This window comes from Platichthys flesus, chromosome 5 (genome assembly GCF_949316205.1).
Source record: "Platichthys flesus chromosome 5, fPlaFle2.1, whole genome shotgun sequence".
Classification (NCBI taxonomy): Eukaryota; Metazoa; Chordata; class Actinopteri; order Pleuronectiformes; family Pleuronectidae; genus Platichthys; species Platichthys flesus.
Genome location: NC_084949.1, coordinates 8,647,811 through 8,663,654, shown reverse-complemented (window position 1 = coordinate 8,663,654; position 15,844 = coordinate 8,647,811). Strand labels below are relative to the sequence as shown.

At 42.3% G+C, this 15,844-nt stretch overlaps 1 protein-coding gene across 1 annotated transcript; it reads left to right on the top strand.

Moving 5' to 3' along the window:
* The first annotated feature begins 10,264 nt into the window (after positions 1–10,264).
* Positions 10,265–14,735, top strand: inab (internexin neuronal intermediate filament protein, alpha b). Its single transcript, XM_062388873.1, has 3 exons — positions 10,265–11,416; positions 11,934–12,058; positions 12,174–14,735. Exons 1-3 carry the CDS (start codon positions 10,370–10,372, stop codon positions 12,448–12,450), a joined length of 1,449 nt encoding a protein of 482 aa, XP_062244857.1. The 5' UTR covers positions 10,265–10,369; the 3' UTR covers positions 12,451–14,735.
* The last annotated feature ends 1,109 nt before the right edge of the window (positions 14,736–15,844 follow it).

The window sequence follows — 15,844 nt, the reverse complement described above, 5'->3', positions numbered from 1 at the left end:
TCTCTTTCTCACTCTAATTCTCTCTGTCTTTCTGCTGCCAGCTGTTGTTGTGAGACATTCAGGGGGCGGGGTTTACACTCACGTCTGTCACGAGGAGGCGGAGACTGCTGATTGTCGTCCACGACCATGTGACTCAGTACGTCATCGCACCTATAATAATAATAATAATAATACAAATAATACACTTTATATTGCACCTTTCAAAACACAGTTACAAGGTGCTTAACAAGTGGAAAATAGCAATTTAAAAGGCATAAAGATCACAGAACACCAGAGCACAAATACTGAAATAATAAAAAATGTCACAGATGAGAAAAGAGCAAAAACCAGATCCAATAAAATGTTTAAAATATTCTGTAGGATCAGGACATAGCCCACCTATAACACGTGTCTTTAAGAGAGATCTACAAGAGGATAAAGTGTTTAACCAGGTAGATCTAAGAAAACCCCCAGTCACCTCTGTTGAATAGCAAGTAGGATCTCCGCCTGGGACTTCAGGCTACAGCTGCAACAATAAAATCTGAGAGTCAATTCTTACATGGTAGCCAATGAAGAGCATAAAATCTTTGTCAACATAATCATAAGATATATATTATTATCCATATTATTTCTTTATCACTAAAGGTTTGTATTTGCTTAAGTGAAACTTTATGTATAACCCCTGGTATATTTATATGTGTTTGCTATGTTTATGTTTGCTTCAAGTTATTAAGATAATTTCTTAATTAATAAAGAACATTTGAAAAATATTTTCTGTTGGATTCTGTTCTGTGGGAAAAAAACTATATTCCCAAATAGACCCCTAAAGGAACCACACATGCAACCATCCAAAATAGAAAAAGAGAGACATCCGTCCCCAATTGTAGAATCTATATCATAGATATTATCAGTGGTGGATGAAATACGTAGATCTTTATACTCCTAATATTTTTCAAATATGATGACTATATATAATTTTGAGACTCTTTGAGTTTTAACCCTAAACCACTCAATAACTTACACCCAACCTGATATAATACTGTTGACCGTGCAGCCCTCAGGTCTTTGGAGAGACACATTTACCTCGTGGCAGGCCAAACTCAAACTTAAATGGATAGTTCACCAGGAAATAAAAGTTCACTCATGATCTACTCACCACTATGCCGGGGGTGGGTGACGTGTTTTAGTCCACAAAACACTTCTGGAGTTTCATGGTTAAACAGTCATGCATTCAAATCCAATAAAATTGAAGTAACTGGTAACAGAAAAACTTCAGACGTAATAAAATCACAGAAAAAACACAATATGCCTCCACACTGCTCGTGTGGTGTCATCCAAGTGTCCACAAGCCCCGACATTAGTATTCTACTAAAAGTAGTGTCATAAACACAGTTATTTTTTCTACTGACACGTGTAACTACCTGTTTACCTCTTCTGTCACAAGTTTGACTCGAAGGACGTCATTTTGATATCAGCACATATTTTGAGATAATGTCTCATGGGCATTGTGAGGCATCTGTGGCTCATTTTGAACATCACTGATATTGTGAGGCTTTTTGTTTTAACTCCTCGACTATGATACTCATGAAAGAAGATATGAAAAGAATGAGAAAAGTCAGTTGAGGTTTGTCACCTGTCATGTCAGGCTTTATTTAATGTCTCGCAGAATGTACTGCTAGGGATGACACATTATGTTTCTATGTTACCTCAAACATTTCTTTGATTTGAAATAGTCCCTCAATGACTTTGAGGTTCTGTCAGGCGTGTTGGTTTATCCTAATTATGAGAAGATGAGCCGAACTCTGTTTGTTCATCAAGTATTTATTTAGAAAGCTATGAAAGGTAACAATCAGCAAAGCAATGGGCATCCAACAAGTCGCATCAGAACACGAGACCCATCAGAACGCATCAAACAGCCGGCGCCTGTCTATTTTATAACAGTAGATCTTGGTTCTTCCTCCTCGAAAGTGCGCAGGCGTAGGCCATCCTCTTGGTATTGGAATAAGGAAGTGACAAGGAGCCACTCCCAAGACCTTGACACAGCTGATGGCATGTGGGCCAATGGTGTTGACAATTGGAGAAAAGATTATTGTGTTCTTGCTATATCAAAACAATATTCTGTTTGTACAGACATTCAAAACAATTTAACGGAAGTGACAAGGAGCCACTCCCAAGACCTTGACACAGCTGATGGCATGTGGGCCAATGGTGTTGACAATTGAAGAAAAGATTATTGTGTTCTTGCTATATCAAAACAATATTCTGTTTGTACAGACATTCAAAACAATTTAACCAAAACAACGAAACAGAACTGTAACGCAGACTCATTCTAATTTTCAAGATTACGCACTAGGAAGGAAAAGGTTATTATTAATCATTTGCGTGAAGGCCTTATCTGGCTCAAACTGCTTCTATTTTTATTCATTTAGAGTTGAGTCAGACAGAGAATATAGGTAAAATATTGAAATCCTAACAAACCCTCTTTTCACACCATTTAATGGTGTGAACCACTTACTTGGGATTTCCATGTACCCCCAAACTTCATCCCATCCAGTGCAACCCCGTCCTCATCCTCATCATCATCATCGTCAGCGTCACCTTCGTCCTCAGCATCAGCATCACCAGCATCAGATCAGCTGGGTGGATGATGCATGTTTTCCTCCATCAGAGCCATGGTGATGAGTCTATTTAGCAATTTCAAAGTCTGCAGCCATGTCTTGTCATGGTGCGTAGGGTGGAGAGGGCTCCAGCCACTCAGCCACCAGGGGCGGTTTGGTTTGGAAAAAATGAATTTCAAGAAATTCCTATCATAGTGCACAAATCGGTTCTGTGTGACCATAATGGATGTAATTGGAAAGCTGTTCAGATATCAGCTGCTGTCAGATCTGCTCCAAAAACAAAATTATCATGACGTCAGTGCGATTTCTGTTTTAGTCCATTTGTTCTAGTGGGGTTTAAGAGTCAATGATCTGGATCTTAGCATTGTGAAGTTCCTTTTGTGGAATTGATACTCGCCGTTTGTCAGGTTGGAAGAGGTGCAGTTGTCACTGAATGGGAGTGGGTTGTGGAGACATGGAGCCCAGATTCCAGAGTTTGAAAGGAAACAAACAGAAAAGTGATTAATATACTGAGTTGCGTAACTGAGTTTAAAGTTGATTATATAAACTTATATTTGCAAAGGAAAATAAACAATTAATCAAAACAAGACATACAGGTAGACCCTTCTTTTGTGGTCAACAATTTCTTTAAAATTTTGAGGAGTAGTAGCCAAATAAGTGGACAATAAAAATAAAAGATTCAAAAAGTGGCAGAAGAGTGACAGAAATCTTTGGCATTTCATAAAATATTTAATGATGAACAAGCTGAATTTCAATAAGCAGCAGATTGGTCAGTGTTTGAGTATTTGTGTTCAAACCATTTTCCAAAAGTCATCGACTGCTTCATTACATGATATCACATACAAAGGACAAATGTGTGAGACAGCTGAAAAAAACAAAACAAAGTTAATAAAAGTCATTCTGCCACACTTTCCTTCATGATAAAATAAAAACAAAAAACATAAGTAGAGCTTAACATCTTTCAAATTAAGAGTATTGGATGTTAAGATAATTGGTGAAACAAAACATCAAAAGTTAAACATATAAACGAACAAACAAACAAACCAACACCCAAGCCTCCTTATGATCTCAACACCAGTGTCAAGCTGTAAGGATTCTGGCCTTGCCCCAGATGGCTTTCCGACTCCCAAACACTCTTATCTCCCTCCTTTCATCCTGTTGTGCACGTACAAAATCTTTCTATCCCACATCTCTTCCCCTACTTTCTTTACCACTCAAGTTTTACATTCTATTATCCTATTAGAGCAAGATATTACTGAATTGAAACCTCTCGCTCTTACAGATCTTTCTCCTTCCTAACCCTACCTTTATCTTTCTAGTCTTACTTCATCTCTCAAACCTTCAGTCAACATTCTTTCACTTTCTTTGGTAAGTCCTTTACACATATACCCTCACATCCATACATATAACATACATTCAAATGGCAGGCATATATCGCCTCTAGTCTAGTTTTTGTATTATTTCTGTTTCTCTCAGTCAGACATTTCCCTCTCTGTCTCAGTCAGCAAGCTGACCTTGACTATTTTTCCTCTCCTCCTCCCTAGTTTTCACAGACACACTATTTTATTCATACTAGTTCGTTCAGAAAGAACTCCCTATATCATATAATCAATATTAATTTATAATTATTATATTATTATATAGTAATTTCCTCTTCCAAAGTCTTTATTCGTAACAGCCTTCCGTTATTTGTGCCCAATTGAAAATATGTTGTGTCTGACTATTAAAGCTCTTCTCTCGTAAGACCAGGCCAACCCCTCCCTCCAGAATCACAATCATATTTGTATGATCTCGGCGTCTTAAATTTAGGACCGATTTAAGCAACGGTGGTTCTGGCTAGTCAAGCACCTCACTTTTGTGTAGGCTGCTCAACTTCCTCCAGAATCCCACACTAACTAACTTAGTTTGCAGAGATGCAACATTTGCTAAAGTCGTCTTTCTTCTTTTAGTCCCGATCACCGGTGTGTCTCTTCTCCAATCTGAAATAGTTTTAAGGATTCGTGCGTCACAGACTTATCTGTTGCGCCAAGACTCTGCACTGTTTAGACTTATTGCTGTTACAAACAACCTTTGTTCAATCCCTTGATTAACATTGCTTTGCCGTAGCCTTTCATTGCCTCCCAAAAACATTACACATATTATTTTACCTCCTTCTCCTCTCCGCACACTCAGAATCCATAACTAAACAGAATTTGTTTCCTGCTTACCTTTTGGTTTGAGTATGTGGAGAATCGATAGGAGCAGCCTTGGACCTTGGGGGTCTCCGGTCTTTCTGGTCAAAAGATTCCTCCTCAGGATCACGTCGGTAAAAACTTCTCTTAGGATCACGTCGGTAAAAACTTCTCTTAGGATCACGTCGGGGTCACCAAATTGTCAGGCGTGTTGGTTTATCCTAATTATGAGAAGATGAGCCGAACTCTGTTTGTTCAATCAAGTATTTATTTAGAAAGCAATGAAAGGTAACAATCAGCAAAGCAATGGGCATCCAACAAGTCGCATCAGAACACAAGAGCCATCAGAACGCATCAAACAGCCGGCGCCTGTCTATTTTATAACAGTAGATCTTGGTTCTTCCTCCTCGAAAGTGCGCAGGCGTAGGCCATCCTCTTGGTATTGGAATAAGGAAGTGACAAGGAGCCACTCCCAAGACCTTGACACACCTGATGGCATGTGGGCCAATGGTTTTGACAATTGGAGAAAAGATTATTGTGTTCTTGCTATATCAAAACAATATTCTGTTTGTACAGACATTCCAAACAATTTAACCAAAACAACGAAACACAACTATAACGCAGACACATTCTAATTTTCAAGATTACACACTAGGAAGGAAAAGGTTATTTATTAATAATTTGTATAGAAGGCATTATATCTGACTCAAACTGCTTCTATCTTTATTCATTTAGAGTTGAGTCAGACACAGAATATAGCTAAAATATTGAAATCCTAACAGTTCACACAGTTGATGTGTGTATACACCTTCAACCATGCCCCTCTGTCCTCTGCTCTTCCCACCTTCACCCAGTACGTGAACTGCCACACTAGAGAAAATAAAACTTTGGACCTACTGTATGCAAACATCAAGGATGCATACACCTCATCCCCCCTCCCCCCGCTTGGTCGCTCGGATCACAACCTCGTTCACCTCGTCACGGACTACACCCCTGTGGTGAATAAACAACGACCTGAAGAGGCTTGTTAAGGAGTGGTCTGAGGAGACCAGTGCTAGGCTCAGAGACTGCTTCGAGACTACAGACTGGGATGCACTCTGCAGCCCCCACGGCACTGATATTGACAGCATGACCCACTGTATCACAGATTATATTAACTTCTGCGAGGAGAACACTGTGCCCTCCAAGCTGGTACGGTGTTTTCCCAACAACAAACCCTGGGTGACCCCCAAGATAAAGACCCTGCTGAACGAGAAGAAGAGGGTCTTCAGTTCGGGGGACAAAGAGGAGCTGCGCAGAGTCCAGAAGGAACTCCGGCTGATGATCAGGAAGGGGAAGGACAGCTACAGGAAGAAACTGGAGAAGCGGCTGGAGCAGAACAACGCCAGGGACGTCTGGAGAGGGCTGCAGACCATCGCAGGCCACGGAAAAGGTGTGGGAAGACAACAACCCAGCGGGGACAAGGACTGGGCAGATGAACTGAATCTGTTCTTCAATAGATTTGATCCCCCCCGCCCCCTCTTCACACCTCTCCTGGCCAGCCCCCCCTCCCCCTCCCCTCCTCAGCCAGCCACCTTCGACACCTGACCCCCACCAGCCCACCCCCACCCCATCTCCAGATCATCATTCCCCCTTGAGACTCTCACCACTCCTCACCCCCACACCCCCACCCCAGTCATCCTCCACCCCCCTCTCTATAACTGATGATCAGGTGAGAAGCCAACTCAAGAAGATCAAGGCAAGGAAGGCCGCGGGCCCGGATGGTATCAGCCAAAGACTGCTCAAGGACTGTGCTGACCAGCTCTGTGGTGTGATCAGGCTTGTGTTCAATCTAAGCCTGAGCCTGGAGAAAGTCCCAGCCCTGTGGAAGACCTCCTGTGTGGTCCCGGTGCCGAAGACGCTGCGCCCCAAGGAGCCAAACCACTTCAGGCCAGTTGCCTTGACTTCTCACCTGATGAAGACGATGGAGAGGATTATCCTGAGACACTTACGACTGCTGGTGGGCACACAGCTGGACCCCCTGCAGTTTGCTTACCAGCCTGGGATTGGGGTGGACGACTCAGTTACCTACCTGCTGCACAGATCCCTGCTACACCTGGAGGACAGCAGGAACCCTGTGAGGGTCATGTTTTTTTGACTTCTCAAGTGCATTAAACTTCATCCATCCTTCACTGCTCAAAGTGAAGATGGAGAACGTGGGAGTGGACCAACACCTGGCTGAATGGACAAAGGACTACCTCACCAACAGACCACAGTATGTGAGGCTCCATCACTGTGTGTCTGACGTGGTGCTCTGCAGCACAGGTGCCCCTCAGGTTATGGTGCTCTCCCCTTTCCTCTTCACCCTCTACACCTCCGACTTCACCCACAACACCACACATTGCCACATCCAGAAGTTCTCTGATGACACAGCCATCGTTGGATGTGTTCCTGAGGGGAATGACCTGGAGTACAGGGCGGTCATCACAGACTTCGTCAGCTGGAGTGAGCTGAACCAGCTTCAGCTGAACACCAGCAAGACGAAGGAGATGATCGTGAACTTCCAGAAAAAAGCATCCAACTTAACACCAGTGAACATCCAGGGATGGACATAGAGGTGGTGAAGAACTACAAATTCCTGGGTGTTCACCTCAACAACAAACTGGACTGGTCTGACAACACACATGCCCTCTATAAGAAGGGCCAGAGCCGCCTCCATCTGCTGAGGAGGCTGAGGTCCTTCGGAGTGTGCAGGGCTCTCCTCAGGACTTTTTATGACTCTGTGGTGGCCTCAGCCATCTTCTACGCTGTGGTCTGCTGGAGGGGGGGTAGCACGGACAGAGACAGGAGCAGGCTCAACAGACCGATAAGAAGAGCGAGCTCTGTCCTGGACTGTCCTCTGGACTCCATTGAGGAAGTGGGGGACAGAAGGATGTTAGCCAAGCTGGCGTCCATCATGGGCAACACCTCTCACCCCCTACATGACATTGTGGGGTCCCTGAGCAGCTCCTTCAGCAGCAGACTGTTACGACCACCGTGTAAGAAGGAGAGGTTCCGCAGGTCCTTCATCCCGGCTGAAGTCAGGCTCTACAACACCAGCACCACCTGATAATGTTGTAGTCCCTGTCTATTATCTCTATCTCCACTAAACCTCTCACCATAGCTGTATTTGTATTTTTGTTTTTCTTATTTATGTTTGTATTTTTTTGTATACTCAGTTCACTACCATGCACAATAATATTCAACACTTAACATCTGTATTTATATCATGGTCACTTAAAATGGTTACATTGCAATATTTATATTTCCAGTATGCTATCTTGTAGTATTATTTATATTATGGTCACTTACTTTTTAATTATTTTTAATTATTTTCTGTATCATGGTCACTACTGTTGCATATTTTTGTTTTCATTACAATAACACTTAACATCATTCCACTTTATCCCAAGCACCTGCTTTTGCACAGTGTCTGTTTTTGCAAGTTGTTTGTTTCTGTACTCTTATTATGTGTAGTTTTAGTAGTGTACATATTGTGATCTTTTTTTTTTATTGTGCTTCGGCACTGTTACTTTAATTCTGTTTTTCTATTATTGCTGTAACAAGTGAATTTCCCCATTGTGTGGATAAATAAAGAAATCTAATCTAATCTAATCTAATATCGTGATCCGACAACAGAGGGCAGCAAAGACCAGTCAGTGGGAGGCTGTCTCCCAATAGGCTCTTTACCCAAACATTCTGTGTAAAAAGTCCACAAGAAGTGGCGAAGCTAGCGAACGTTAGCACGTCCGACGCCCCCTGAATGCACCGTGCACGTTGGAAGCCTTGACTGTATATAGGTTGGAAGATATCAGCTGACTTCTGGCTTAAAACCTGGTACAAAGTTACTTACTTAAATTGTATTGGATTCTGCTCTTACACTGTTTAACCCAAAGAATCCCAAAGTGTTTTGTGGACTCAAGCACTTCACCCACCCCTCCATCAGCATCGTTGTACTATCCCTTTAGAGTTTTTTAAGTTAATGTAGTGCAGAGTTTACAGTGTCACTGTGCTTCCATACTGTTGGAAAATTAAGGAGACTTTATAAAATATTTGATAAGTCTGTGTAAGACTTGGAAATCAATCATCCTCAGGCCTGAAAGTTCATGTTTGAGCCTGCCCCAAATGGACAGCACTGTAAGATAACAAACAAACAAATAAAGAAGATCAAATGTATTTTACGTCAATCAACGACATACTTTAGGTTAGTGCACAAACATTCCAAAATCGATTTGGTCAAGGATTAAAAACAACTCCATATCCCATTGTGATAAGCATCTGAGAAGAATCACAACCTTTGAAATAAGGACAAAGTACCTGAGAATGACACACCCTCAGTTAATAATCCAAATATTGTAATATACGTTTGTCATATTGCAGAGAACAAAAATTCAAAAATGAGTTTCATCTGAAAGGTGTGGACATCCAGTGTTTTCTACTGACCTGTTTACCTCTTCTGCCACCTTTCGTTGTCCTAAAGGATGTAATTTGGATATCAGCACAGATTTTAAGACAATGTCTCAAGGGCACTGTGGCTCATGTTGGACATTACCATGTGTTTAGACTGATATTGCTCCTCAACTATGATACTCATGAAAGGATATATGAGAAGAATGAGAAAATCCAGTTGAGGCCTATCATGGCATGCAGGCTTCATTTATTGTCTTGCAGAATGTACTGCTAGGGATGACAGTTTGTTTGTCTGTGTTACCTCAAACATTTCTTTGATCGGAAATAGTCCCATACATCTACAAATCAGTGTGTCTGCATTGTCTCAATCAAACATTTATCAAAATATTCTGAAGTCTTCAAATGACTATGAAGTTCACACAGTTCAGTTTAGCCCCAGTAACCTTACATTTGAGATATTGGTGATTACCTGGTGTATATCGTGACCCGACAACAGAGGGCAGCAAAGACCAGTGAGTTGGAGGCGGTCTCCCATTAGGCTCTTCACCCAAACTTACTGTGCAACATACAAAGCAACTAAAGGGTGCAGTAAGGCTGCATTGAATATTATTCCAGTTTTTACAGTTTTTTTTATAGAAACGGACAGTTTAAATGTATATATCGCCATAAAAGTGGTTTTGTGGATCGTGTCACTGCAGTTTTTTGCAAATATGTAAGCCTTGACAAAATAATAAGCTTTGAGTTAACGTGCATGTGCCTTCGAATGTGGATCTAAGTTGAAATAGGAAACTTTTAGAAATATCGCATCTTAGTTTTGCTGTGAAAACATTGGAAGTAAGTTTGACTTTAAAGCCTATCAGCCGTTTATTGTTTTATGTGCAACAAGCGATCAGTCACCGACGCATCACCACTGCGCAAAATGGGACAGTTCCATCTGCTCCCCACAAAGAGCAGTGCCACCTGAACCATATGTCAGGATTAATGCAGTCTGGACTAATTGTTATCATTTCTATCACAGCATTAATCATATATTCACACAAACAGTGGACTACCTGACTCATCTGGATCGGATCGTTCCGGATGTGAGCAGTGGGCATTAATTAGTTATTGGGGTGGTCCTCCTATAAATAGGGCACACGCCCACTGCTCTGCTCTCACTCATTGCAAGCCAAGATGAGCTACGGATCTGAAGCCTTCTCCTCCTCCTCCTACCGAAGGATTTTCGGGGATTCTCCCCGTTATGCATCTCCATCGCGGACCACCGCGACTGCGTCCTCCCGGGGAGGAGGCTACCGGTCCTCCTCTCTGTCCCGGACCAACGCTTCATCCCAGGGCACGTACAGCAGAAAGTCCGGCCGCTCCTTCTCCTCCATGCCGCTGGACACCTTCGACATGACACAAAGCAGCGTCCTCAACAATGAGTTCAAAATCGTCCGCACCAACGAAAAGGAGCAGATGCAAGGCCTCAATGACCGCTTCGCAATGTTCATCGATAAAGTGCGCAACTTGGAGCAACAGAACAAAGTGCTGGAGACGGAGCTGGTCGTTTTGCGCCAGAAGCAGGCGGAGCCGTCCCGCCTGGCCGAGCTCTACCAGCAGGAAATACGCGAACTGCGCTCCCAGCTCGAAGAACTGAACGGAGAGAAGTCCCAGCTGATGATCGAGAGGGACAACATTGACGACGAACTGCAGAAAGTCAGGGGGAAATACGAGGATGAGTTCCGTGGCCGGGAGGAGGCGGAGGCCCTGCTCAAAGCTTTCAAGAAAGATGTCGATGATGCCACCATGGTGCGCCTGGACCTGGAGAAGAAGGTGGAATCTCTCCTGGATGAGATCAACTTCCTCAGGAAGGTGCACGAGGAGGAGGTGGTCGAGCTGTCGGACATGATCCAGGCTGCCCAGGTGTCTGTGGAGATGGAGGTGTCCAAACCGGACCTCACCTCCGCCCTCAAGGAGATCCGCGGCCAGTACGAGTCCATGGCGTCCAAGAACCTGCAGTCCGCCGAGGAGTGGTACAAGACCAAGTTCGCGGACCTGTCCGATCAGGCCAACCGGAGCAACGAGACCATCCGCAACAGCAGGGAGGAGATGAACGAGTTCAGGAGGCAGCTGCAGTCCAAGACCATCGAGATAGAGAGTCTGAGGGGAACCAACGAGTCTCTGGATAGGCAGCTGCGGGAGATGGAGGATAGGCACAATGCGGAGATTGGAACCTACCAGGTAATCACATTAATCACAACCTATTAACGTCATATCTAAAGGACTGTAATCTGAAAAATCGTCAATTTATTTTCAGTATCATAAAAGTTTATTAGAGCATTAAAAGCATTGTGTTTTTATGGAGGGCAATAGACTTTACATTTCAGAGCGATAATAACAAGGAGGAGCAGCTGTTGAGGCTCGGGCTCTGTCCGTGGTGCTGAAACTCCCTCCCCTGGGACAGCCCCGCTCAGCAGCTGCAGCAGACAACGCCCACCGAGTGAACCTGCTCTAGTCAATTTATACAAAGGCAGTGTGTGATGCAGGTTTAAAAATATCAAAATTCTTCATATGAGAAACTTTTACTCAGAAACGACCCTTATCCCCAAACGCACGACGAATAATTTAGCGATTAAATGTTTTGCTGCATTTCCTCTTGCAAGCAGCAATGAATAGCAGAGCTCCTTATGCTTTTTATTCTATAAGTGAGTAGAAAATATATGTTAGGAAATGTTGAACTTTGTCTTGTTGTCTGCAGGATAGCATGATGGAGCTGGAGAATGAACTGAGGACCACTAAGGGCGAGATGGCTCGTCACCTGAGGGAGTACCAGGATCTGCTCAACGTCAAGATGGCACTGGATATCGAAATTGCAGCCTACAGGTAAGGTCACTCTCCCCTGTAAAATGATAATATCCGTTTTTATGTCAGACCCTCCCCTATAAATCTCAGAGTTGGTTCTTTCTATAAACACTTCCCTGTTTCACCCTCTTTGCAGGAAACTCCTGGAAGGGGAGGAGACCCGCATCGGGACTGGCATCAACTTTAGCAGCCCCGCCATAGGTGGTGGCATGGGGCAAGGCTACAACTACCAGTCCCGCATCTACACCAGCTCTGGCATAAGCTCCAAGAAGGAGGTCAAGGAGGAGGAGCAGCAGAGCAAATCTGGAGGCAAGGTGACCCAGCGTGAAGTTTATGAGGAGATGATGGCTAGCCCGAAGAAGATGGAGAAGCAGCAAGAGTCCAACGATGTTCCCACCATTCAGAAAAACTAAGAGTCATACTGTAAGCCTGTTCACGACCCTGTATCCTGAAATTCTCTCCTCTCTCCCATCTTGAAACAAACCTTGACCAAAAACATCTGATGCACTTGTGGGGAAATGATAAACCCTGCTTTGCCTTCTCATTATAAGCATAGTAAGATTGCCATGGTTTCTAACATATAGTGCTGAGTTTATTGGTTTGTTTCATGTTGGTTGATCCCCTCTTGTTCCCCTGTGTCCCCACATGTGTTCTCCTAAAATGAAATCCATTGTAACTCTACTATAACCATCACTCTATACAATACCACAGTACAGCAGTTTCTCCTGTGTTATCATCCACAAACTCAACATTAAACAATAACAAGCACTTAGGTAGCAGCGACAACATGTACCACCAACGCACAATAGATAAAAACCTCTGGTCATGCACTACAACCACAAGCTGTGAGTTGCTCTCAACACATTCCAATAGTAGCATGTGTGTGTGAGTGTAACTGTGAGCACAAAAGATTCATAACACATCAGCTAGTATCGGTCACTCTGCAAAAAATCCTTTCATACAGTAGAAATGAAGATCTCTCTCGAAATAATGATCATAGTGGAGTGAGAAAGCACACAGTCCACAATTATAGGAAACCTGCCAAAATAAAAGACAATAATACATGATAACTTTTACTGAGCCATTACTTTTGGTCTCCTTTTGTCTGTTTCTCTTCTTGCACAATATTTCTAACCACAGTCAGTGCGTCAGCCCTTTGACTGTGTTTCTATCAGCTCTGCATGACAACAGTATAAAAGATGATAATTGCCTCATGCGAGCACTGACCCTTTTAAACTTCCCATTGAACTTTCATTAAATAAATTGGATTATTATAGCTTTTTTAATGAGATGAAGATTCAAAGTAAACAAGAAATCAAACGTATTGATGGAGCATAACTTGCATGGTGTATGTAGACCTCATTCTAGCATGGAAACCTCCGGCCCATCGTTCAGAGTTCATTGTTCGGCCTTTGCCTTCCTTTTTTCGGCAGTGATGGATGCTATGAAGGATTAAGAGAAAAGAAAAGTTGAGCAAAAATATTTTAAAAATTCTAAATGTAGCTCATATGAAAAAAAGATAGTTTTCTCTGTGTAGTCAAGTCAATAAGACACTGAATTGGAAATCATGCTTCAGTGCAAACGCATGGGCATTCTGTATGATCCATGTAGTTGGACAGTTTGCATATTTATCACCATTTCACATATGCTACTCATTATGCTTGAAACACATTAGAGCTCCAGAATCCATACTGCATCATTTGCCCTGAAGAAAACCAAGGCAACCAAACTCCAAATACATCCCAGTGTAAACTGAGTGAGTGAAGTGAGAACCTGCCAGACTACGATGTGTTTGAAACAACTTGACCTCTCTCTTTGTAACTGTGGCCATGACTGCTTTAAAATGCCTGTTGTAGTCTGATCTCACCGGTAGATATCCTCCAGTATGAAAGACTTGTAGCTTGTTTTTCTGCTTGTGCACTGCCAACTTTAACACACACCTATCTTATTCTCGTGCTGCTGGTTATGTCACACACACACATACACACACACGAAGAATGAAAACAAACACAAACAGCTGATTTTGTTGGAGAACGTTATGGATCGGGTTGACTGCTGCTCTATTTTGAGGCTTGTGATGAGTATCTTTGTACTGTAGTAAGTGTGTTTGGATCTCTACAAAGTGGCCTATCATACCCGGAAGTTTGGGCATTTTCCGTCAAGCAGAACAAAAATCTCAGAAGGACAAGAACTTAAAGACAAATGCAACATTTTATAGTTAACAGCTATAAGAATGGATGAATGGTTCGGGGTTGCAAATGTCTAAGCCTTTATCTTTCTATGACAAAACCAAAATAGTTTTCATGGATGTCTGAAGAAAAATGTCACTACTCCTACAACACTGCCAAACTTTGCAAAATGCACATGCAACACCACTTCATGCAGAGCCAAGCATTTTCTGGAAAATGTCAGAATATCTCCAATCTGAAACCAAGAAGCAAGACTTAGCCATAGAACAAATCTGTAGGATGTAAACATGCCTTAAAACACCAGCAACTTTTCCTCTGGCCATGTGTGTGATTCTGCTCAGTGGGTGCTTAATCATTATTATCTCTTAATTAGAGTCCATTAGAGCTTTTATTGCTTCAGACGCATAGGGATTGAATGTAGATGACATGCTATTCTCTTTACTGTTATTACTACTTATGTATTCCTGTATGACACCATATGAATAAAGACTTGACGTTACTGAGGTGCACATGATTTCACTGTGATTTCTTTATCAATTTATCACACAACTTTAAAGAAAGCAGGCCCTGTACTGGAAAATATATATTATATTTAATATCATACAGTCCCATACCGAAATTTCGAGTTTCTGTATTTTTGATTTTCCTATACTTCCTACTTAAACTCGACCACATTCCTTGTGCAGATATTGGAAACTACATTAATTTGATGCTACTTTGCAGATTTAGATGAATAAATATATAATAATAACCTACATTTAATATTATATGTTAATAATAGATAATGCTTCCCTTCCCAAGTTGCCAAAGTATATAAATTATCATTATAATCCAAAATTATAATACGTATTGAGAATAGTGAATGCTTTTTACTTAACATTAATTAGCATATCGATTTTTATGACTTTTATGAGTGTATTTCCACACTTTGGTACAGCTATGACATCCTATATTCCACAACTGATATTTGTAATAGAATTTGTAATAGGAAGAATAAAGCTGCAATATTTCAATTAAATTACCTGCTATAATAAACACATAGATGTCAAATTGTGGACTGAGAAAGGATAAAGTAATCGAGTCAGTAATCTGCAGCAAATGAAAAGGCAATTTATCAGTTGACCGGTGAGGTTCAATGTTCAGGGCCAATATCTCATGTTTTCAGACATGAGATTTGGAAAATGCCTTTTGCAGCGTTTTCTGTAAAGGCAAATAGTGTTCTGGACCAACATAGGACGAACAGCAATGTCACCTTGAGCTGTTTCTTGAAAATATCTTGTTTTTTTGCTGTTGCTCCTCAGGGCCACAGTGCAGATGTACATTACAGATGTGATGGATTACCTGCTGCTGTACTGTACGTTAACCTTTATACCCTCACTGCCGCTCAGTACATTTTAAACACACTTACAGAGTCCTGGGCCTTGACACCTTGGGCCTCGCGAATCTTCTCCTATTAGCCCATCTCTGTTCTCGCCCACCAACTGGGTGGGACAGCCTCGTCGCTGCGAGTGCATGTGTGACGCGGGTTGCAGTTCTTCAAAGATTTATACCCCTGCAATGCTGCTGAGTTGAAGGTGCGGTGGAGCCGTCCACGGAAATGCCACCACAGCCCGGTTAT

Excerpts from the sequence above, each read along its gene's own strand:
- inab (XM_062388873.1), top strand. The coding sequence starts at position 10,370 with ATGAGCTACGGATCTGAAGCCTTCTCCTCCTCCTCCTACCGAAGGATT. Across the intron at positions 11,417-11,933 it reads CGGAGATTGGAACCTACCAG|GATAGCATGATGGAGCTGGA; the intron begins GTAATCACATTA and ends TGTTGTCTGCAG. Across the intron at positions 12,059-12,173 it reads ATCGAAATTGCAGCCTACAG|GAAACTCCTGGAAGGGGAGG; the intron begins GTAAGGTCACTC and ends CCCTCTTTGCAG.